The 22,806-nt window shown below is 37.2% G+C and overlaps 1 protein-coding gene across 1 annotated transcript in view; it reads left to right on the top strand.

The window, feature by feature from the left end:
- Positions 1 to 22,806, top strand: part of GUCY1A2 (guanylate cyclase 1 soluble subunit alpha 2) — a 402,881-nt gene that overhangs the window by 347,513 nt on the left and 32,562 nt on the right. Inside the window, exon 7 of the mRNA XM_059929348.1 lies at positions 5,646 to 5,800. Coding sequence (XP_059785331.1) covers positions 5,646 to 5,800 — 155 coding nt within the window. The remainder of the gene's footprint in view (positions 1 to 5,645; positions 5,801 to 22,806) is intronic.

Below are 22,806 nucleotides of genomic sequence, written 5' to 3'. Positions count from 1 at the left end.
AGACTGTGGTAGTCCTGATGCTGGTGTCTGTTCACTGGTAGGCAGAGGTAAGGCCTGGTCCCAGGAGAATTTTGAAGCTGATGTTAGCCTACTGGTGGGCAGAGCTCAGTCTAGGGTGGTCTCTGGCTGCAGGGCCCTGGTGGTCTTGGAATAGTTGTCTGCCAGTTGGAGGCAGGACTGGGTCCCAGGGTGTCTGTGGGCACAGGTGGTCTTAAGGCAGCTGGACTGCTGGTGGGTAGGCCTGTGTCCCTGCCCAGCTAGCTGCTTGGCCTGAGGTGTCCTACTCTTGGTGCAGACAGGCTAGTGGGCAGGGCTGGGTCCTATTGCTAATAAGCTAGATGGAGGATTCCAAAATGCTGCTTGCCAGCACCATCATCCTTCTCATACAAAGAGTTCCCCAAAAGTGCTGCCACCAGTGTTTATGTCCCCAGGGTAAGCTCCAGTTGCCTCCTGCCTCTCTGGATGGTCTCCAAAATCAGTAGGTGGATCTGACCCAGGCTCCTTTCAAATTACTGCTTCTGCTCTGGGTCCCAGAGTGTGAGATTTTGTGTGTGCCCTGTAAGAGTGGAGACTATATTTTCTAAAGCCCTCTGGCTTTCCCAAAAGTAAGCCTTAGTCTGATGGGCCTTGCAGAAACAAACTGAGGACCTTTTTAATTTGGGTGTCTTTTTTAGTTTACTGAACCCAGAGCCAACTGACCTATGGCCTACAGCTGGCCCAAACACTAATTTGCTCTTTTCATTGTGCTCCTCTTGACTTCAGTTTATTTGTAAAATGAGGGAGCTGGACTAAACTAAATCAGATGAGTTTTGACTAGCTGAGGTTGAACTATATAAGCCTTCTATTTTTAAGAGCTGCAGGAGGCATGTTATCTAGAAAGGCAGTTGTTTATGTGCCTTGGCAAATAAATAATCAGTAGAGTATTATGAGAATAACTGAACCCTTTGATTACTGGGGATTTTGATATGTCCCAGAGTTTTGCATTATTTCATACATTTCATATAGGTATGGGAGATTGAGTAATAGATATCCTAACCTCAAGATAAATCCTAAAGTTATTGTGTTTTTCAATAAATTCCTAGGACAAACACAATTTTTTCATGAACCTTCTCTAAAAAGTGAAGTCTAATGTTATTTACCAAAGCACTGATCTTATTAAAGCATTTATTTGTGTGTGTGTGTGTGTGTGTGTGTGTGTGTGTGTGTGTGTGTTGCTCTGCTAAGTGTTTATAAGTTGCCAGAGGTCTGTTTAATGCAGGTTTCTCAACCTCAGCACTATTGATATTTTGAACTGGAAAATTCTTTCACGTGGGAAAGGTGTCCTAGGAATCTCTAGCTCTACTGAATAGATGCCAATAATAGTTCTCCATCCCAGTTGTAAAAATAAAAAATGTCTCAAGACATTGTCAAATGTCCACTGAGGGGCACAGATGGCCCCAGCTGACAACCACTGGTTTAGTGCAAAGCAATCCTCTTTAGCTAGAGTATACTGACCAGATGGATGCAAACGTTACTACTTGGTTAACCAATTAAATAAATTTTAATCTTGCCAAAATGAATCTAAATCTCTCATTGACAGTTAAAAGTAGCTCTCTAAAGATGTGGCACAGGGCTTCCCTGGTGGCGCAGTGGTTGAGAATCTGCCTGCCAATGCAGGGGACACGGGTTCGAGCCCTGGTCTGGGAAGATCCCACATGCCGCGGAGCAACTAAGCCCGTGAGCCACAACTACTGAGCCTGCGCATCTGGAGCCTGTGCTCTGCATCAAGAGAGGCCGCGACAGTGAGAGGCCCGTGCACCACGATGACGAGTGGCCCCCGCTCGCGGCAACTAGAGAAAACCCTCGCACAGAAATGAAGACCCAACACACCCAAAAAAAAAAACAAAAAACAAAAAACAAAAAAAAAAAAACAAAGATGTGGCACATATATATAATGGAATATTGGCCATAAAAAGAAACAAAATTGAGTTACTTGTAGTGAGGTGGATGGACCTAGTGTCTGTCATACAGAGTGAAGTAAGTCAGACAGAGAAAAACAAATACCGTATGCTAAAACATATATATGGAATCTAAAAAAAAAAAGGTTCTGAAGAACCTAGGGGCAGGACAGGAATAAAGATGCAGACTTAGAGAATGGACTTGAGGACACGGGGAGCGGGAAGGGTAAGCTGGGACGAAGTGAGAGAGTGGCATGGACATATATCCACTACCAAATGTAAAATAGATAGCTAGTGGAAAGCAGCTGCATAGCACAGGGAGATCAACTCGGTGCTTTGTGACCACCTAGAGAGGTGGGGTAGGGAGGGTGGGAGGGAGACACAAGAGGGAGGAGATATGGGGATATATGTATATGTATAGCTGATTCACTTTGTTATAAAGCAGAAACTAACACACCATTGTAAAACAATTATACTCCAATAAGGATGTTAAAAAAAAGAAAAAAAAAGTAGCTCTCTACTTTGTCTAACTGCTAGATGCAAGAGGCAGATTCTGAATGTGGCAATCAGTGACTTCCTTATAAGGTAACAACTCCTGGGAAATCTCAAGAAGTTGTTGAAAGAAATGTAAAAGAAAACAGAGTCTGATGATTCAGCTTGTAAGTTCTCAATGGTATCTCCTTATATCCAAAAGTAAATACTTTTTCTGAGTCCTGTTCCATTATAGTGACAGTAACAGCAAATCTGTGCTATTTTTGTGTTTGTTGATATTCTTGTGTATGTTTTAAGGTAGTCTTCTAAGAGATAAGGGTTTTTTAAATAACCATTTCTCCATCCGCCTTCTCAAGAATACCAGGGTTTTTATCTTCAGGCTTTTTAGGTTATAATAATTCTTATTATGACAATTTAGTTTAAAAAAAAGAAAAGAACAGCCTCAGGTCTTTTGAAAAGAGGCAGAGGTGGAACCATATAAGCCTTCAGTATAGTTGGTGGGGTATGGAGTATTCTTCTCAGACTAAAAGCACAGAATATAGTGGCTGTAAAATGTGTCGGTTTGATACTCATTTCTGCTCTTTTACTGCTTAAAAAGATCACAGGTCTAACATGACAATCTTAGTATTTAAGGTCTGGGTGTTTTTAGACAATCTTATATTGCACAAGGTAATTTAATATAAATAGACCTTCTGAAAGCAAAGAAATATAATAAAATTTTTCAAAATGCTTTGCTAATTTTAGACAAAAGTGCGTTATGTTTGTTTATAAGGAATACTACCATTCATTATGTAACAGAGCAGGACCCTATGGGGCCTTCCTGAAACAGGCCTTCCCCATATCCTCTGCCATAGCTCCTCTCTGAAGTACCTAGATAACAGTATTTGATGCACATTCCCTTAGTTGCTTTACAGATGTGAGAACTCCCCACCAAATGGAAGAAGTTAACTACTTCATGACCATGAGCACATAGCCCCAGGCCTCTTGGAGACTAAGGACTGATAATGTTAACCCTTGTGACACCTCCCTGTTACCTCACAATCATCCAATCAGAGAATTGTGCATGAGCTGATCACATACCCTGCAACCCCCCTCCCTCACCTGGCTTTTAAAAATGCTCTGCCAAAACCCTTCAGGAACCTCAGGGTTTTCTTAGAGCATGAGCCACCTGTATCCTTGCATCACTCTGCAATAAACCTTTCCCTACCCCCAACTCCAATGTTTTGGTTCTTTTGGCCTCACTGTGCATCAGGCATAGGAACTTGCAATAACAATTACATTTTTTTTTGTCTTTAAATCCAAACAGACAATCTCTCATCAGAAATAGGCCTAAATTTTTAAGATAGTTTGTGTTCTTTAAAAAAAGTACATCTCATTTCTTCTCCCAGCCAATATGAAAGAACAGGCTGGGTTTACACTCCCAGCCTCAACAATTAAAAATCTGGACAAAATGTACAAAAGGACAGTTTCGGGCTTCCCTGGTGGCGCAGTGGTTGGGAGTCTGCCTGCCAATGCAGGGGACACGGGTTCGAGCCCTGGTCTGGGAAGATCCCATGTGCCGCGGAGCAGCTGGGCCCGTGAGCCACTACTACTGAGCCTGCGCGTCTGGAGCCTGTGCTCTGCAACAACAGAGGCCGCGACAGTGAGAGGCCCGCGCACTGCGATGAAGAGTGGCCCCCGCTTGCCACAACTAGAGAAAGCCCTTGCACAGAAACGAAGACCCAACACAGCCATAAATAAATAAATAAATACTTTAAAAAAAAAAAAAAAAAAAGGACAGTTTCATGACATTGGACATTAGGCAATGGAAGACAGTGATGCCTGAGAGACAGGGAACAAAATGAAACATATGATTTCCCTGGCGTATGTCTTTGGGGTACATTCAAGCTGCAGTGCAGGGAAGGAAAAATCAGGAGGAACCCAACAAACTCCCCAAGTTGAAGAGATGAAGCTGAGAGTCTATGGAGAGCAAAAAAACTAGAATTCACAGACAGAGTACCACTAAGGAGAGAGGTGCAAAAAGACCACCAGAGATCTTCCAAGGAGCCTCCTATATGTTCCTTAACTTACTGATTGTTGTTTATATGTGAGAAAACTACCTGAGCCCAACAGGGAAAAATACCTGAAAGGATTAGAGAAAAAGTTCCTTGAACTCACACAAGACTTAGAAAAATGCCAGAACCCATCAGGAGAACTGGAAAACCTCATAAATCATAGGCATTGGGTATAGTACTCAGAGGGTCCTTGCCTCACTAGTGGGGAATAATTAGCCCTACATGAAACACAGCTCAAGACTTGCCTAACAAATTTTAAAAAGCAAGACTTGAAAGGAAAAAAGAAAAAACTTTCCAAGTACCTTGACTGCATCCCAGGACAAAGCTCAAGAATATTTATAAGAATATAAAACATATCCAGCACTCAACAAAGTCAAGTCATGATACCTAACATCCAACCAAAATTTACTAGGCATTCAGAAAAGCTGAAAAATATGACCCATAATAATGAGAAAAATCAGTCAATCAAAATTGATACAGAACTGGAGCATATGTTAGAATTAGCAGACAAAAATATTAAAACAGTTATTTTAATTGTATTCCATATAGTCAAAAGTTAATTTAATACCTGAAAGATTAAAAAAAAAAGTTCGAATTGAACTTTGAGAAAGGAAAATCACAATACCTAAGAAGAAAAATACACTGGATGTGATTAGCAAAAGATAAGGCATTACAAAAGAAAAGATTAGTAAATGTGGAAATAGAAGTGATCTGAAATAAACAGAGAGAAAACTATTTTAAATGAACAGATAAACAGAAATATAAATATTTAATTTACAATTGTGTTTAATGCTATGAAGGAAAAAATAGGGTTTTATGTTAGAATAACTGGAGGGAGAATAATACATTTTCCATTTATTAGAGCATACTAGATACAAATAAAACCTGATTTAAATTGTAACACAACTGGATTTATTGTGTTACAATAGAAAATTAAATGTAGTTTTTTTCTTATAATTAATCCATTTGTTCATTTATTCCACACCATCCATGTTCATTGATACTACTGATATAATAGTCCAGATATTTGGCTCACAAAAATGACCAAGACCCCAGTCCCTATCTTTGAGGAGCTAGGAGTTTAATGGTTCAGCAGTACCTTATTAAAATAATAGCATACCAAATGAAAACATAAATATATCCTTTTCCTTTTCTTTTTTAGATGAGAATAGGCATTCACTCAGGCTCTGTGCTGGCTGGAGTTGTTGGGGTAAGAATGCCACGATATTGCCTGTTTGGAAATAATGTCACTCTGGCAAGCAAATTCGAATCGGGAAGTCACCCTCGACGCATCAATGTCAGCCCAACCACTTACCAGTAAGTGTTCTTTGGCCTTCTCCCCCTGTCTTTGGCATTGCGTTATACTAATAGCCTGTCACTTGTGAGACTCTATTTTTTTCTTGATCCTGTTATTGTCTAAGATAATATGAGTAGATCCATCCAGTCTGAAAGATAGCAATTATGACACAAAATGTAATTTGTACCCTAAGAAAGTACACGGAAAACCTGACTTGACTGAGAGGTAAATGCAGGTTTATCATTTCCCACAGTCTCTGTCCTCCTTAGGTATTCCTGTTTAAAATACAGGAGAGCAGTGTTTTCCCAGGTGGCACAGTGGTTAAGAATCCACCTGCCAGTGCAGGGGACATGGGTTCGAGCCCTGGTCCAGGAAGATCCAACATGCCATGGAACAACTAAGCCCATGTGCCACAACTACTGAGCCCACGTGCCACAACTACTGAAGCCCGCACGCCTAGAGTGCATGCTGTGCAACAAGAGAAGCCACCACAATGAGAAGCCTGTACACTTGAATGAAGAGTAACCCCCGCTCGCCACAACTAGAGAAAGCCTGCGCACAGCAACAAAGACCCAATGCAGCCAAAAATCAAAAAAAAGAAAAAAATACAGGAGAGTAAATGTTAAGGGTCTGCAACACACTAGAAATCCTAACATTTTCAAAATGTTTCTCAATGTTTATAAAAATCAAAGGAATAAGATAGAAAAGATAATTGTCTGTTTTTATTCTTCTAAATAATGAATATAAATAGGGACTCTCTAAAGTTAAATATATACTGGGTACAGAGTAAAACTTCAAACTCTATTTATCTTAAAGGTCATATTTGACAACTCTACACATTTTGACAGTTGAAGTCATCTTTGTTTTGTGCCTGGTAGATGTCAAGCTCCAGGCACTAGCTATTAAGTGTCATATGGGCAGAGACCAGGTCTTCTTGGCTCATCATTATACCTCCAAAACTTACAAAAAAATGTTTAGCACATAATAAGCACTCTATAAATACTTATCAAATTAATGAATAAATGTACTGATAAGATAAATATCTCTATACTAAGAAAATAGTATGAATATCTCCTACTTGGTAGACTTTGGCCTAATGCTAAGTTTTGGTGTACAAGCTATTTCATTAGTTCCATGATTTAAATGACTTAGAAATCACATTGTAAAACAGTAAAGTAGAAATGGCGACCATGGATATTTTTATTAGCATGACTACCATGTTAACCCAGGCTAACAAAAAAACCCCAGAAGCAGAAACTTTAAATACATAGATAATAAATGTTGATTTATAATAACAAACAAAATGGTGACACTTTGAAGCTTTGGATACCACATCTTTACAGAGGGAAGTTAAGGTTTCTTAGATAAAAGACAAGTATTTCCAGATTCCTAAGGAGCACATGAGAAAGGGGAAGAAATTACAAATATAAAATCAAGATAAAGTTGCTTAAGAACTACATGTCATTTTTAGGGTATTTATATAAGGGTTTTGCTTCTTTTAAATTTCTCCCAATTTTTCTAACACAATTCTGGGCATAATACATATGATCTGACAATGATTTCCATATTAAATGGAATTAAGAAGCTTCTCTAGATCAGTGCTCTAGATCACTGCACTTTGTTCTCTAGACCATGGGGTAAGGAAAAGTTCCTGAAGATCAACCACCTCACCTATATACTCCTACCATGGTTATGATTTTTCCCATCATGGAGCTAATACATATGTTTCCTGTTTGTATAAGTTAGGGTAGATTTATAGAAACTCCATTTTAAAAAAATGATGTGTAAAGAATGGGTCAACCATGTGAGGAGTTATACCCTGAGCTTAAATATCATTGCTATAGCTGGCTTTGTTTACATGTGACCAATAAAGGAAACCCCACAAGCCACACAGACTCTGTGCATTTGGGTGTTGTCTTTGAGTTTTAATAATCTTTTTCACATTGGTGGGAGTTTGTAATTATCCTTGGTGATCAATAAAGTCTGAAGAATTGAATCATTTAAAACATTGTGAGCATTGAAATATTTTGTTCTGTTATGATCTTTCCCCCCTCCTCTCCCCCACCAAAATACAAATGGAGACATAGATGAACAAATTGAGCTGCCGTCTGGGTAGATTATAAAAGATACTTTCTCTGACTGGTCTCAAATCTTATAATTTCTAATAATACTTTATAAAAATATTTTTATGTTTGGTCTATCCTCAAAATTAACACTTTTCCTCCATCTGTTTCTGTGTTCCTCCCTCCTTCCCTTCTTTCAACAAATACTTGTAGAGTACCTACTATATTCCAAGCACTATGATAGTCACTAATGTTACAACAATAAACAGCATAAATATGATCTTTGCCTTCATGGAGGAGACTACAGACCAGATGGTAGATGTATACAAATAAACAGTTTATTACAATAGACTAGTACTGAGGTCAAAAGGACCTGATGAGAGTATTAGAGCAACAGGAGGAGTGGACTAAAATGAGGATGAAGAGATAGACTGAAGTCAGAACAACTGAAGCTGTAATTCATGTTAAGGGATTTCAACTTAACCCTAAGAGCAAAGAAAGACATTGAAGTGTTTTAAGCAGAGGAGTGACTTGACCAGATTTGTACTTTAAAAAGATCTCCAAGGTTGTAGAGAGAACAGATTAGGAGTTGAGAAGGGCAGCAATCCAGTGCTTGAAATCAGGTAATTTTATTCCCATTTCCTTGATGGAAATGTAGCTAATTACTGAGACCCTGGAATCCAAACCATTTGCTGTTTCAACTTGTCTTCCATGCTTCAGAAGAGTGATTGGACTCAATGACCTTTGACATCCATTTTTATCTGGGATACCATTAAAAACAATGTACTTTGGTTCCTGGTAAGTTTCTAGAAAACTAAATTTAGGTATATGATCTCAGTGTGACTTGGTTTTCAGATTCTGGATGTGTTCCTGCCCAAGTGCTTTCTGTTGGTTTTATATATACCAATCTATACACTTCAGCTATGTATAATTGTTCTATTCCACATAGCACAAGTGATTTATGAATCCACAAGTGTAGAGTATACTTCCCTTTCCCAGGATACTCAAAGTGAAATGCCAGGTGGATGTTTCATGGACATTCTCTAAGAGGAGATAAAATTGAACTTTCTTAGAGCAAATAGGAATTTGTGAAGTTAAACTGAGTATTAAGATCATAAGAGCTTGAAATTTCCAATTTTCTTTCCTGAATTAAATGCTGAAAAATGTTCTATATTGTCTGGTTATTTTGAAATCTTCAGACAGGTTTCTAAAAATTTTTTTTTAATATTTTAATTTCTTTGGAGTATAGTTGATTTACAATGTTGTGTTATTTCAGTTGTACAGCAAAGTGATTCAGCTATACATATAAATATAATCATTCTTTTTTAGATTCTTTTCTCATATAGGTTATCACAGAATATTGAATACAGTTTCCTGTGCTATACAGTAGGTCTTTTTTGGTTATCCATCTTATATATAGCAGCGTGCAGGTATTCATCCCAAGCTCCTGATTTATCCCACCGGTGCCACGTCTCCCCTTTGTTAACCATAAGTTTGTTTTCAATATCTATAAGTCTGCTTCTGTTTTGTAAATGAGTTCACTTTTATCTTTTTTTTTCACATCTTTATTGGAGTATACTTGCTTTACAATGTTGTATTAGTTTCTGCTGTATAACAAAGTGAATCAGCTATATGTATATGTATATCCCCATATCCACTCCCTCTGGCCTCTCCCTCCCACCCTCCCTATCCCACTCCTCTAGGTGGTCACAAAGCACCAAGCTGATCTCCCTGTGCTATGCAGCTGTATCTTTTTTAAAATTAGGTTCCACATACAAGTGATACCATATAATATTTTTCTTTCTCTGTCTGACTTACTTCACCTAGTATGAGAATCTCTAGGTCCATCCATGTTGCTGCAAATGGCATTATTTCATTCTTTTTCATGGCTGAATAATATTCCATTGTATATATATACCACATCATCTTTATCCATTCCTCTGTCAATGGACATTTAGCTTGCTTCCATGACTTGGCAATTGTAAATATGCTGCAATGACCATTAGGGTGCTTGTATCCTTTTGGATTATGGTTTTCTCTGGATATATGCCCAGGAGTGAGATTGCTGGGTCATATGGTAGTTCTATTTTAAGTTTTTTAAGGAATCCCCATGCTGTTCTCCATAGTAGTTGTACCAATTTACATTCCCACCAACAGTGTAGGAGGGTTCCCTTTTCTCCACACCCACTCCAGCATTTATTGTTTGTAGACTTTTTGATGATGGCCATTCGACTGCTGGGAGATGATACTTCATTGTAGTTTCGATTTGCATTTCTCTGATAATTAATGATGTTGAGCATCTTTTCATATGCTCCTTGGCCATCTGTATGTCTTCTTTGGAGAGCTATCTGTTTAGATATTCTGCCCACTTTCTGACTGGGTTGCTTGTTTTTTTTGACCTAGAGCTGCATGAGCTGTTTGCATATTTTGGAGACTAATCCCTTCTCGATCACATCATTTGCAAATATTTTCTCCCTCTGTGGGTTGTCTTTTTGTATTGTTGATGGTTTCCTTTACTGTGCAGAAGCATTTAAGTTTCCTTAGGTCTCATTTGTTTATTTTTGTTTTTATTTCCCTTACTCTAGGAGATGGGTCAAAAAAGATCTTGCTGTGATTCATGCCAAAGAGTGTTATGCCTATGTTTTCCTCTAAGAGTTTTATAGTATTTAGCCTTATATTTAAGTTTTTAATCCATTTTGAGTTTATTTTTGTATTTGGTGTTAGGGAGTGTCCTAATTTAATTCTTTTATATGTAGCTTTCCAGCTTTCCCAGTGCCACTTATTGAAGAGACTGTCTTTTTCTCCATTGTATATTCTAGCCTCCCTTGTTGTAGATTAATTGACAATAGGTGTGTGAGTTTATTTCTGAGTTTTCTATCCTATTCCATTCATTGATATTTCTGTTTTTGTGCCAGTACCTTATTGTTTTGATTACTGTTGCTTTGTAGTATAGTATGAAGTCAGGGGGTCTGATTCCTACAGCTCTGCTTTTCTTTCTCAAGATTGATTTGACTATTCAGGGTCTTTTGTGTTTCAATACAAATTTAAAAAATTTTTTGCTCTCCTTCTATGAAAAATGCCATTGGTAATTTGATAGGAATTGCATTGAATCTGTAGATTGCCTTGAGTACTAAGTCCTTTTGACAGTATTGATTCTTCCAATCCAAGAACATCTGTTTGTGTCATCTCTGATTTCTTTCATCAGCATCTTATACTTTTCAGAGTAGAGGTCTTTTGTCTCCTTAGATGGCTTTATTCCTAGGTATTTTATTCTTTTTTATGGAATGATAAATGGGATTGTTTCTTTAATTTCTCTTTCTGATCTTTTGTTGTTAGTGTATAGGAATGCAAGTGATTTCTGTGCATTAATTTTGTATTCTACAACTTTACCAAATGCATTGATCAGCTCTAGTAGTTTTCTGATAAAATATTTAGGATTTTCTATATATAATATCATGTCATCTGCAAACAATGACAGTTTTACATCTTCTTTTCCAATTTGGTTTTCTTTTATTTCTTTTTCTTCTCTGATTGCTGTGGCTAGGACTTCCAAAATATGTTGAATAAAAGTGGTGACACTGGGCATCCTTGCCTTGTTCTTAATCTAAGAGGAAATGTTTTCAGCTTTTCACTGATGAGAATGATGTTGGCTGTGGGTTTGTCTTGCATGGCCTTTATTCACTGAGGTAAGTTCCCTCTATTCCCACTTTCTGGGGAACTTTTATCATAAGTCAGTGTTGAATTTTGTCAAAACCTTTTTCTGCATCCATTGAGATGATCATATGGTTTTTATTCTTCAGTTTGTTAATGTGGTGTATCACACTGATTGATTTGTGCATACTGAAGAATCCTTGCATCACTGGAATAAATCCCACTTGATCATTGTATATTATCCTTTTAATGTACAATTGGATTCAGCTTGCTAGTATTTTGTTGAGAATTTTTGCACCTATGTTCATCAGTGATATTGACCTGTAATTTTTTTGTGTGTGTGTGGTATCTTTGTCTGGTTTTGGTTATCAGGGTTATGATGACCTACTAGAATGAGCTTGGGAGTGTTCTTCCCTCTGCAGTTTTTTGGAAGAGTTTCAGACGGATAGATGTTAACTGGTCTCTAAATGTTTGATAGAATTCACCTGTGAAGCCATCTGGTCCTGGACTTTTGTTTGTTGGAAGATTTTTAATCATAGTTAATCATAGTTTCAATTTTAGTACTTGTGATTGGTATGTTCATTTTTTCTATTTCTTCCTGGTTCAGTCTTGGAAGGTTGTATTTTCTAAAAATTTGTCCATTTCTTCTAGGTTGTCCATTTTATTGGCATATAGTTGCTTTTAGTAGTCTCTTATGATCCTTTGTATTTCTGTGGTGTCAGTTGTAACTTCTCCTTTTTCATTACGAATTTTATTGATTTGAGTCCTCTCCCTCTTTTCCTTGATGAGTCTGGCTAAAGGTTTATCAATTTTGTTTATCTTCTCAAAGAACCAGCTTTTAGTTTCATTGATCTTTGCTATTGTTTTCTTCATCTCTATTCATTTATTTCTGCTGTGATCTTTATGACTTCTTTCCTTCTACTAACTTTGGGTTTTTTTTTTGTCTTCTTTCTACAGTTGCTTTAGATGTTAGGTTAGGTTGTTTATTTAAGAATTCTTTTGTTTCTTGAGGTAAGATTTTATTGCTATAAACTTACCTCTTAGAACTGCTTTTGCTGCATCTCTTATGTTTTGGATCATCATGTTTTCATTTTCATTTATCTCTAGGTATATTTTAATTTCTTCTTCTTTAGGGATCCATTGGTTATTTAGTAGCATATTGTTTAGCCTCCATGTGTTTGTGTTTTTTAGTGTTTTTTCTGTGCAATTAATTTCTAATCCCATAGCGTTATGGTCAGAAAAGATGCTTGGTATGACTTCAGTTTTCTTAAACTTTCCAAGCCTTGACTTGTGGTCCAAGATGTGATCTATCCTAGAGGATACTCCATGTGCACTTGAGAAGAAAGTGTATTCAGCTACTTTCAGATTGAATGTTCTGTAAATATCAATTAAGTCCATCTGGTCTAATGTCTCATTTAAATCCTGTGTTTCCTTATTCATTTTCTATCTGGATGACCTGTCCATTGATAAGACTGTGGTATTAATGTCCCCCACTACTGTCATATTACTGTCCATTCCTCCTTTATGGTTGTTAATGTTTGCCTTATATATTGAAGTGCTCCTATGTTGGGTGCATATGTATTTACAATTGCTATATCTTCTTCTTAGTTTGATCCCTTGATCTTTATGTAGTGTCCTTCTTTGTCTATTGTAACATTCTTTATTTCAAAGTCTGTTTTTCCTGATATGAGTATTGCTACTCCAGCTTTCTTTTGATCTCCATTTGCATAGAATACCTTTCTCCATCCCCTCAATTTCAGTCTGTATGTGTCCCTAAGATCTGAAGTGAGTCTCTTGTAGACAGCATATATACGGGTCTTGTTTTTTATCCATTCAGCCAGTCTATGTCTTTTGGTAGCAGCACTTAATCCATTTACATTTAAGATAATTATCAGTATGAATGTTCTTATTGCCATTTTGTTAATTGTTTTGGATTCTTTTTTGAAGGTCTTTTTTCTTCCCTTCTTCTTTTGTTCTCTCCTCTTGTGATTTGATGTCTATCATTCGTGATGTGTTTGGATTGCTTTTTCTTTTTTGCGTGTGTTTACCTATTGTAGATTTTTAGTTGGTAGTTCCCATGAGGTTTTGATATAGTAATCTGTATATATACCAGATTGTTTTAGGTTGCTGGTCTCTTAGTTTCCATTGCATTTCCAATATCCTGCATTTGTACTCTCCTCTTCTCATAATTGCTGGTTTTGTTATCATATTTGTGTGGGGATGAATTCCTACCATTACTTTATGCTTGTCTCTACTGGTAAGTTTCCCCATTTGTAATTTTCTTGACTCTATATGTGCCCTTTTCTTTTCTGCCTAGAGAAGTTTCTTTAGGATTTGTTGTAATGCTGGTTTTGTGTGTGGGGGGTGGTGCTGAATTCTCTTAGCTTTTGCTTGTCTGTAAAAGTTTTGATTTCTCCTTTGAATCTGAACAAGAACCTTGCTGGTTAGAGTATTCTTGATTGTAGGTTTTTCTCTTTTATCACCTTAAATATATCGTGCCACTCTCTTCTGGCCTGCCGAGTTTCTGCTGAAAAATCAGCAGATAACCTTATGGGGCTCCCTTGTATGTTATTTGTTGCTTTTCCTTGTTGCTTTTACTATTTTTTCTCTGTCTTTAATTTTTGTCAGTTTCATTAATATGTCTCTGCATTTTCCTCCTTGGATTTATCTTGTATGGGACTCTTTGCACTTCCTGGTCTTGAGTGAGTGTTCCCTTTCCCATGTCAGGGAAGTTTTTGGTTATAATCTCTTCAAATATTTTCTCCAGTTCTTTCTCTCTCTTTTTTTCTTCTGAGGCCCTTATAATATGAATGTTGGTGTGTTTAATGTTGTCCCAGAGGTCTCTGAGACTGTCCTCATTTCTTTTCATGCTTTTTTCTTTACTCTGTTCCATGGCAGTGATTTCCTCCATTCTGTCTCCCAGCTGACTTATTCATTCTTCTGCCTCAGTTATTCTGCTATTGATTCCTTCTAGTGTATTTTTCATTCCAGTTATTTAGTTGTTCATCTGTTTGTTTGTTCTTTAAATCTCTTATCTCTTTGTTAAACATCTCTTGTAACTTCTCAGTCTGTGCCTCCATTCGTTTTCCAAGATCTTGGATCATTTTTACTATCGTTAGTCCAAATTCTTTTCTGGTAGATGCCTATTTCCACTTCACTTAGTTGTTCTTGTGGTTTTTTATCTTGTTCTTTCATCTGAAAAATATTTCACTGCCATTTCATTTTCTCTAACTTTCTGTGTTTGTCATCTCCTTTCTGCTAGCTGGCAGGTCATAGTTTCTCCTGCTTCTCGTGTCTGCCCTCTGGTGGGTGAGTTTGGTTCTGAGGCTTGTGCAGGCTTCCTGTTGAGAGGGGCTTGTGCCTGCCCTCAGGTTGGTGGATCTGGGTCTTCTCCCTCTGGTGGGCAGGACTGTGTCAAGGAAGCCTGTTTACAGGTGGCTGTGAGCTCAGTATGGCTTCAGGCATCCTGTCTGCTGATGGGTGGGTCTGTGTTCCTATCCTGCTGGTTGTTTGGCCCTGGAGTCTGTAGGTTGTTGGGTAGGGCTGAGTCTTGATGCCAGAGTGGCAACCTCCTGGGGAGCTCACGATGACCACTATTCTCTGGGGTTTCTGTCCCCAGTGTCCTTGCCCCCCAAATTACACACAGCCAACCCCCATCTCTCCAGGAGACCCTCCAAGACTCATAGGTAGATTCAGCCCTGGATCCTATGAAGTTACTGTTTTGTGCTGGATTCCAGTGTACGTGAAAACTTTTATTCACCCTCCAATAGTGGAGTCTCTGTTTCCCCCAGTCCTGTGGTGCTCCTGTACTCCACCCCCACTGGTCTTCAAAGCCAAATGCTTTGGGGATTCCTCCTCCTACTCCCACACCCTCATGCTGGGGAACTTGATGTGGGGCTCAGGACTCTCATTTTTGTGGGAGAACCTCTGTGATATGATTTTTTTCCAGTTCATGGGTCTCCCACCCAGTGGGTATGGGATTTGATTATGTTGTGAAAGTGCTCCTCCTGCCGTCTCGTTGTGGCTTCTTCTTTGTCTTTGAATGTAAAATATCTTTTTTGGTTGGTTCCAGTTATTTTCATTGATGGTTATTCAGCAGTTAGTTTTGATTTTGGTGTTTTCATGAGTGGAGATGAGCTTAGGTCCTTCTACTCCACCCTCTTTTCCAGAATCGAGGGCCTGCTCCTAGTTTGGTTGTTTGCTGCCTTTTTCCTCAGCATGTGGTGGCTGTTATTCCCTTGATATGGAATGTGCAGGTACAGCAGCCCTTGCCTGCTTTGGACAGTGGGGGCAGGTCCTGGTGCCTGCTCATGAATTTCCTAGGGGAAGATGCTATCCACTTACTCCTGGGACAGCAGGGGCAGGTCCTGGCTCCTGCTCATAGATTTCTTAGTGGTGGGAGCTATCCATACCCTTCTGCGACAGCTGGGACAGGTCCTGGTGACTGCAGGTAGATTTTCTAGTGGCAGAAGCTATATGCACCCTCCTGGGACAACAGGGACAGGGCCTGGCATCAGCTCACGAGTCTGGTAGAGGTGGCTAGTGCCTGCCTCTGGAGCCCAAGATGGTGGCAGTGACTCACACCTGCCCCTGGAGCTCCTGTAGGTGGTGTCCTATTGCCTGGGAGTGCTCACAGGGAAAGAAGCTCTTATGGTGGTCCTAGCCCTCTCTTCGTGTGACTCCTAATAATGGCGACTTGCCTCTCTGGCAGGCCCAGCCTTCTTCAGAGTAAACCCTCAGTTGCCACAGCCTGGCCTCTTCAAGCTGTTTCTGCACATCTCACCCTGGTCCTCTCCCTGGATCTGACCTCTGGATCCTGAGCTTCAGCATTTAACCCCCACCTGCACTGACAGAGGAGTGTCTCAGTTTGGGGAGTGCAGGGCACTCCATTTTGCCTTCCACAAACTTGTTGCTGCTCTCTCCTCTTAGGCTCTGAAACTCCCCTTCCATCCAGGCTGATATCCCCACCAGTAGAGAGATTTTCCAGGGTGCAGGAACCTTTCCTCCTTCACAGCTCCCTCCCTGGGGCACAGACCCTGTCCCCATTCTTTCTTTTTCTTTTTCCTTTTGTCCTACCCAATTACATGGAGGTTTTCTTGTCTTTTTGGATGCCTGAGGTCTTCTGTCAGCATTCAGTAGCTGTTCTCTGTAAATCTGTTCCACTTGTAGATGTATTTTCAATGTTTTTGTGGGAGAATGAGAATTCCACGTCCTACTCCTCTGCCATCTTGATCCCCCTGCCTTCTTCAGAGAAGTTTATATTCAATTTATTTTTAGCAAGACTATATAATTATCATAAACTGTAAGAGAGTGGATTATTTGGATATAATGAGAAATTGAAATAATTTTCTGAATAGTTCATTCCAAATACATTTTGTCTGAAATATTTAAATAGTTGATTGAAAAAACAACACTTTTATAAATACTTTGAAGTACTAAAGTTTAAAAGGAATAATATAATACCCATGATCCCACCACTTGTTTAAGACTTTATATGTGCTTCAGATCTTGTTTAATAAAAATAAATAAGACTTTTCCTTTGGAATTTTTCCTTCCTTTCATTGTGACAAATACCCTAATGAATTTGTTGTGTTTCAAAGTCTAGTGTTTTATACATTAACTTTCCCATGTGTATCCATAAACAATAGAATTTCATTTATTTTAATTTGCATAAGTGATATTTCACTGTATAAACATTTCTCTAACTTTTAAAAAATTTTATGTTTTAAGATCTATCCTTTTTGAGACATAGATAGCTCTAGCCCATCATTTTAATTACTATTCAACATGTCAGCATATGACTATACTATATTTTAATGTTCACTCATCTATTCCTCTATTGGTGAACACAGGTTTTGTTTTTCTAATTTTTAATTATTACAAAGTATGTTCCTATGAACATGACATTACATAAATTAAGCTACTTTACATTTCATACGATATAAATAATTGAGTTTCCTAAAGGTTACTAGAATTGGAATGATCAGATGTTGTTTACCTCAATATTCATTTGGACATAATGAATAAAGATTTCTAAACCAAGTCCATAACTTTTATATAATAGTATTTATTTTTTTAGACTTTATTGTGAGTCATCTTGTTGCATGCAGTAATGCCCAAGGACCATTTCCTCTTCACCTAGGGCACTTTATTACTAGTTTCATTTCTGGAAAAAAAGAAATGTTTATTGAATTTTGAATTTTTCATGTTTGACGTTTTCATTTTTCTCTGAATAAATGTTATGTTTACAATCATCATTGTTCCCACTCATCCAAATTTTAAAATAATGCACATTACAAACAATGGTCTCTTAACATCATTCTGCTGATCTGTGGAACTGAAATAATTGCTTATACTGAGGACATTTTCAGCAAATTTTGAAATGGCATGAATAGTCAAATTATTTACCTGAGCAGAATCAATCGTATTTCCTTGCTAAGTGCAAACTAAAAATGTAGAAAAACTCTTTAACTACTTTGATATAAAATTTTTCTTAACCTTTAAGCATTTTTTTTTTTCTCATTTTACAATTGATCTACTTCTAGACTTTTCAGAATGCCTATTTTTCATTCACTGTGAGAGGCTCCTTCTTCAGTTCAAACCAAGTTACCTTCTAACCAATGCTGTATAAACAGCTCATCATAACAGAGGATGTACAATGGATCAGGATATGGTAGTGGTCAAGTGAACCAGAATCAGAGTGCTTAGATTGAAATCCAGAGTCTGAAACTTATTGTCTGAAATTTAGGAACTCAATTTCTTTGGGCCCATTGTCCTCATATTTAAATTGGTATCTATTTCAGATTATTGTTAGGATTAAATATGATATTTATAAAGCTCTTATACTTGGAACACAGTAGACATTCATTTATTATTTCAACCTGTTTTTTCCATGAAGGCATAAACTATCTTATTCTGCACTTGATTCTCATATTTTATGTTTAGCCATGTTGAGTGATGTGTGATAGTTGGATTAGAGACCTCATCTGGCAGTTCCAAAGAAACGGTGGGTTTGGTAATGTGACCAAAGGCATTTTGAGCTATGACTCAGAACTGAGCTAGTAATCAGCTTATTCCTACAAGTTTTTATTAGCAAAGGCATTTTGCTGATGACTAAGTCTTAGTCATGTGATAAACACTGACTCTTTTTATGGCAAATCGCCTAATTTAAGCAGAGGTACTGTTAGGGATAGAGACATTTTCCTCTATCCTTCTAGGTTCTTCTGGTTGCTCTAAGAATTAAATTGAAATGAGGCAGATTAACAGGAGAAAATCAGACAAAAGTTTAATAACATGGGAGAAACCCAGGAAAAATAAGTAACTCTCCAAATGATCCAAACCCTCATCTTAAATATTATCTTCAGCTAAAGACAAAAAAGGATATTGGGGGTAGTGGTTTGAGAACTCAGAGGGGAGGAGGACGATTCACATGGAGACAGAAAAGCAAATGTTTGGTAAAGAAATGTTTGCTAGGCCATACAGAGACAATGGGACATGGAAAGGAATTTTAAGGAATAGATTTTGCTAGGTTCCTCCTTGTCTACCACACCTAGTTCATACTATAGTTATCTATGGTGATAGCTCCTTTCCTGGAATAGTCCTTCTATTCTTTTAGGAAGTTAGAGGGAAGCTAAAAGTTTCTTCCTGAGTCTTTGAGGCCTTGATTGTTTCCAGCTAAAAATTATCTACACACCAAGGAGACATTTTGGGGTGGTGAATTTTGCTCCCCTACAGTATGTAATAACATATATATTAATTAAATTACAACAAAGTTTGTGGCTTAAATGACACAGATTTATTATCTAACAGTTCTATAGAATAGAAATCTGTTATGGGTCTCCCTGATCTAAAATCAAGGTATCATCAGAGCTGCATTCTTCTCTGGAAGGTCTAGGAGATAACCTGTTTTCTTGTCTTTTCCAGCTTCTAGAGTCCACCTGCATTCCTTGGTTTGTGGCTTCCTTCCTCCATCATAGAGCTAGTAATATTGCATCTCTCTGACACTGTTTCCACTGTCACATCTCTTTTTCTGACTCTTTTCTTCTTCCTTCCTCTTCTACTTTTAAGGACCCTTGTGACTACATTGAGTCCATTGGATAATCCAGGATAATTTCCCTATTTTAATGTCAGGTGATTAGCAACCTTAATTCCATCTGCAATCTTAATTCACTTTTGCCCCGTAACCTAACATATTCACAGGTTCTAGGGATTAGGACATGGACTTTTTTTTTTTTTTAAAGAACCCTACTTCCTGTCCTCCTTTTGGACAGGAGGTAGGGTTGTTATTCTGCCTAAAACAAGGGGAAAAAATCTAAAGGCTAAAATCTGCCTAGAACTGTAGCCTCAATTCTATTTACACGTCCTTGTCTTTGAGAACTTTTTAAAAAACATATCAATTATGTAAAAAAAAATCTAGGAAAGAAAAGGACTTTGCAAGATGAGTTATTTAACTTTTAAAGAGTTTCTACTAGAAATATAGAAATATATTTCTCATGCTGTAGAGGCTGGAAGTCAGAAATCATGGTACCAGCATGGTCAGGTTCTTGTGAGGGCTCTCTTGTAGCTTGCAGATGGCTGACTTCTCTTTTTATCCTCACATAATGGCAAGAGAGAGAGGAAGCAAGCTCTCATGACACTTATAAGGGCACTAATCCTATTCCTTTCCATGAGCTCCATCTTCATGACTTCATCTAATTTTAACTAATTCCCAAAAGGCCCCACCTCCTATCATCACATTCAGGTGTAGGGTTTCAACAAATTAATTTTGGGAGGACACAAGCATTACATCCACAACAAGGACTGAATTTTATTTCTATATTTAAGAAGCAGTAGGATGTTTGGCTTGAGGAGGAAATTAAGGAGTAGTACATGGAATTTTTATAAGATGACTGCAGTATCCTTACTTCACAATCTGCCCACAGATATAGCTAGCCCTATATAATCTCTAAAAAAGCTGGGTACTCAGAAAGTTGTAATACTTAACTTATGGGTATCTTTAGACCACTAGCATCATGTTTAAAACTCCATAAACTACATTTTTTAGACTAGAGTTTGGTATAATAGATTTCTAGCCTAGGAATCTGGAGAACTGAAGTCTCATCTTGGTTAAGATATTAACTTTTGTGTAATATTTGGCCAACCTGATAATGTTTCTGGGCTTGGTCCCTTCATCTCTACAATGAAGGAGATTACCTAGATGATTACTAAAATAACTTTTAGCTCTAAAATGTTATGATAGCGGTAACAAAATTACATTGAATTACTTTTTCTCTGTAAGCATTTTTATTCACATTACCCCGTTTAATATTCATAGCAAGCCTGTGAGTTAAGCACTGTTATTATCTTTATTTTTCAGATGAAAAGAAATTACGTCTTTGAAAGGTTAAATAAATCACCAAGAACACACAGCTAAAAACACACAATGTAGGAGTCAGAATTCAAATTCATAGCTGCCTTATCCTAGAGCCTGAGTTCTTATCCATGGGCAAACTATCTCTGTGGGTCAATAACTGTTGATAAGGAGCAATAATTTCTGAAGATGGTTTGCCTTGATGGGAGGATTTCCTCTGCAAAAGAGTGATAAAAGCATCAATAGGGAGCAAGCTGGAATCAGAGCAAGGGAGATTCTGTTCCTTTCTTATTTCTGCACATATGAATATATCCAGGTTACACTTTTGCTATCCCAGAGTTATTTTCATACTCAAGGTAATAAAAAAGAAGAATGTTTGTCCTAAAATATTTGCTTAACATCTCCGTATTTCTAACCATATCTGTATCTCTAACTCTGGATCTGAACATCAGCTGTGGCAAATAGAGGCCTCCGGGTTAAACAGAAAACCATCTTCTGCGTCTGTTATGCTAAAACATTTTGTGTCTAACGCATATAATAAAAATCACAGTGAATATAGGCATATTATTCAGAATTTTACTTTATAGACAATTTAGAGGAATGCATCTTTCTAGTATATTGAGATATGCATGGAATAATTGAAGAAAGATTAACTTACTTGGGTATATTTTTCTTTGCATGTAAAAGTTAATAGTTACTAACTTAGTTAAAACACTAGGTAGAAAATCTGCTTCTATTTCTTTGTCAATATTATTATTATACAAGAGTGAGATATACTGTAAATATTTACTCTTCTTACTATAGATACTTAAAATGGGGAAAGACATCCAAAGAAATCCTGTCTAGTAGTTGACCTATAACTTCCTGTTTTTAAAAAATCAAAATGCTTATCTGCACTAGTGACTATATTTTTAAAAAATATTTGGACTTGTATTTTCCTGTCCTGTCAGTCTTTTAAGTGACTTTATTGATCATCCTATTCTTTATAGAAGCACCAAAAAAAGTAAACACTATATTTTACAAAATAAAAATAATAAAAATAAAGACAAATGACTTAATAGTGTTTCCAAAAGGATAAATTAAGTTGTGCCTCAAGAATTATATTTCTATTTTTTAATTACAAAGAATAACATCCATGTTATCCTTTTAAAAGTGTCAACAAAAGTCACATATAGCAAAATTGAATGAGATATTCTACTTAGACATTTTTATTTAACTCTTTCTTCCTTTGTCTCTCTGCTGTACCAAATAGCATTTTCCCCAGAAAATATAATTCTGAGGATTGGAAATCATAAGCTTTCCTAATTTTTAAAAATAAATCTGGTCTATTTTTTTGACTTTAGAATATTCCACCTCAATCATTCCATATATTTACCAGCATTATGAGGTCATAATAGTGAAGTCTTTGAGGATCAGAATATAATGTTGCAGTTATTTTTATAGTAAAAGTCATATATATATTTACCTAATAGCTTACTTTTATAAGTTTAATTGCTTATAGTTGTCAGAATCAATACATAAATATATAAATAAGTACTGTGTAATAATGGTTAGTTATTATTTCATTGTTATGAAATGAAAAAGTGGGTCTGGCAATTTTGACTTTTTGGTAGTTTGACTACTTGGCATAGGTTTGGTCTATATGTTAAGGCTCTAGATTGAATGTAGAAATATTGCTGGTCCTATATTAGGGCACATTCCTTACTCTAGATGAAGGGTGTTTCTCTTTTCCCATGACAGTAATGATAAAATGTTAATTACCTAGCTTAGGGTGCAGAATTTAAAGACATGAATCTGGTTCATGTCAATAGTTCTAATATGGCAGACATCTATTAATTTCATACAAAAGAGGAATTTCTATGAAGTACAAAAAACAGCTATTTTATTGGCCATAAATAATATCTTTACAAATAACACCAAGTTTAACTAAATTCTTTACATTATCTAGATCACTATAAAGTGA

Source organism: Balaenoptera ricei, chromosome 8, assembly GCF_028023285.1.
Source record: "Balaenoptera ricei isolate mBalRic1 chromosome 8, mBalRic1.hap2, whole genome shotgun sequence".
NCBI classification, from domain to species: domain Eukaryota; kingdom Metazoa; phylum Chordata; class Mammalia; order Artiodactyla; family Balaenopteridae; genus Balaenoptera; species Balaenoptera ricei.
This window is presented reverse-complemented; position numbering and strand designations above follow the sequence as displayed.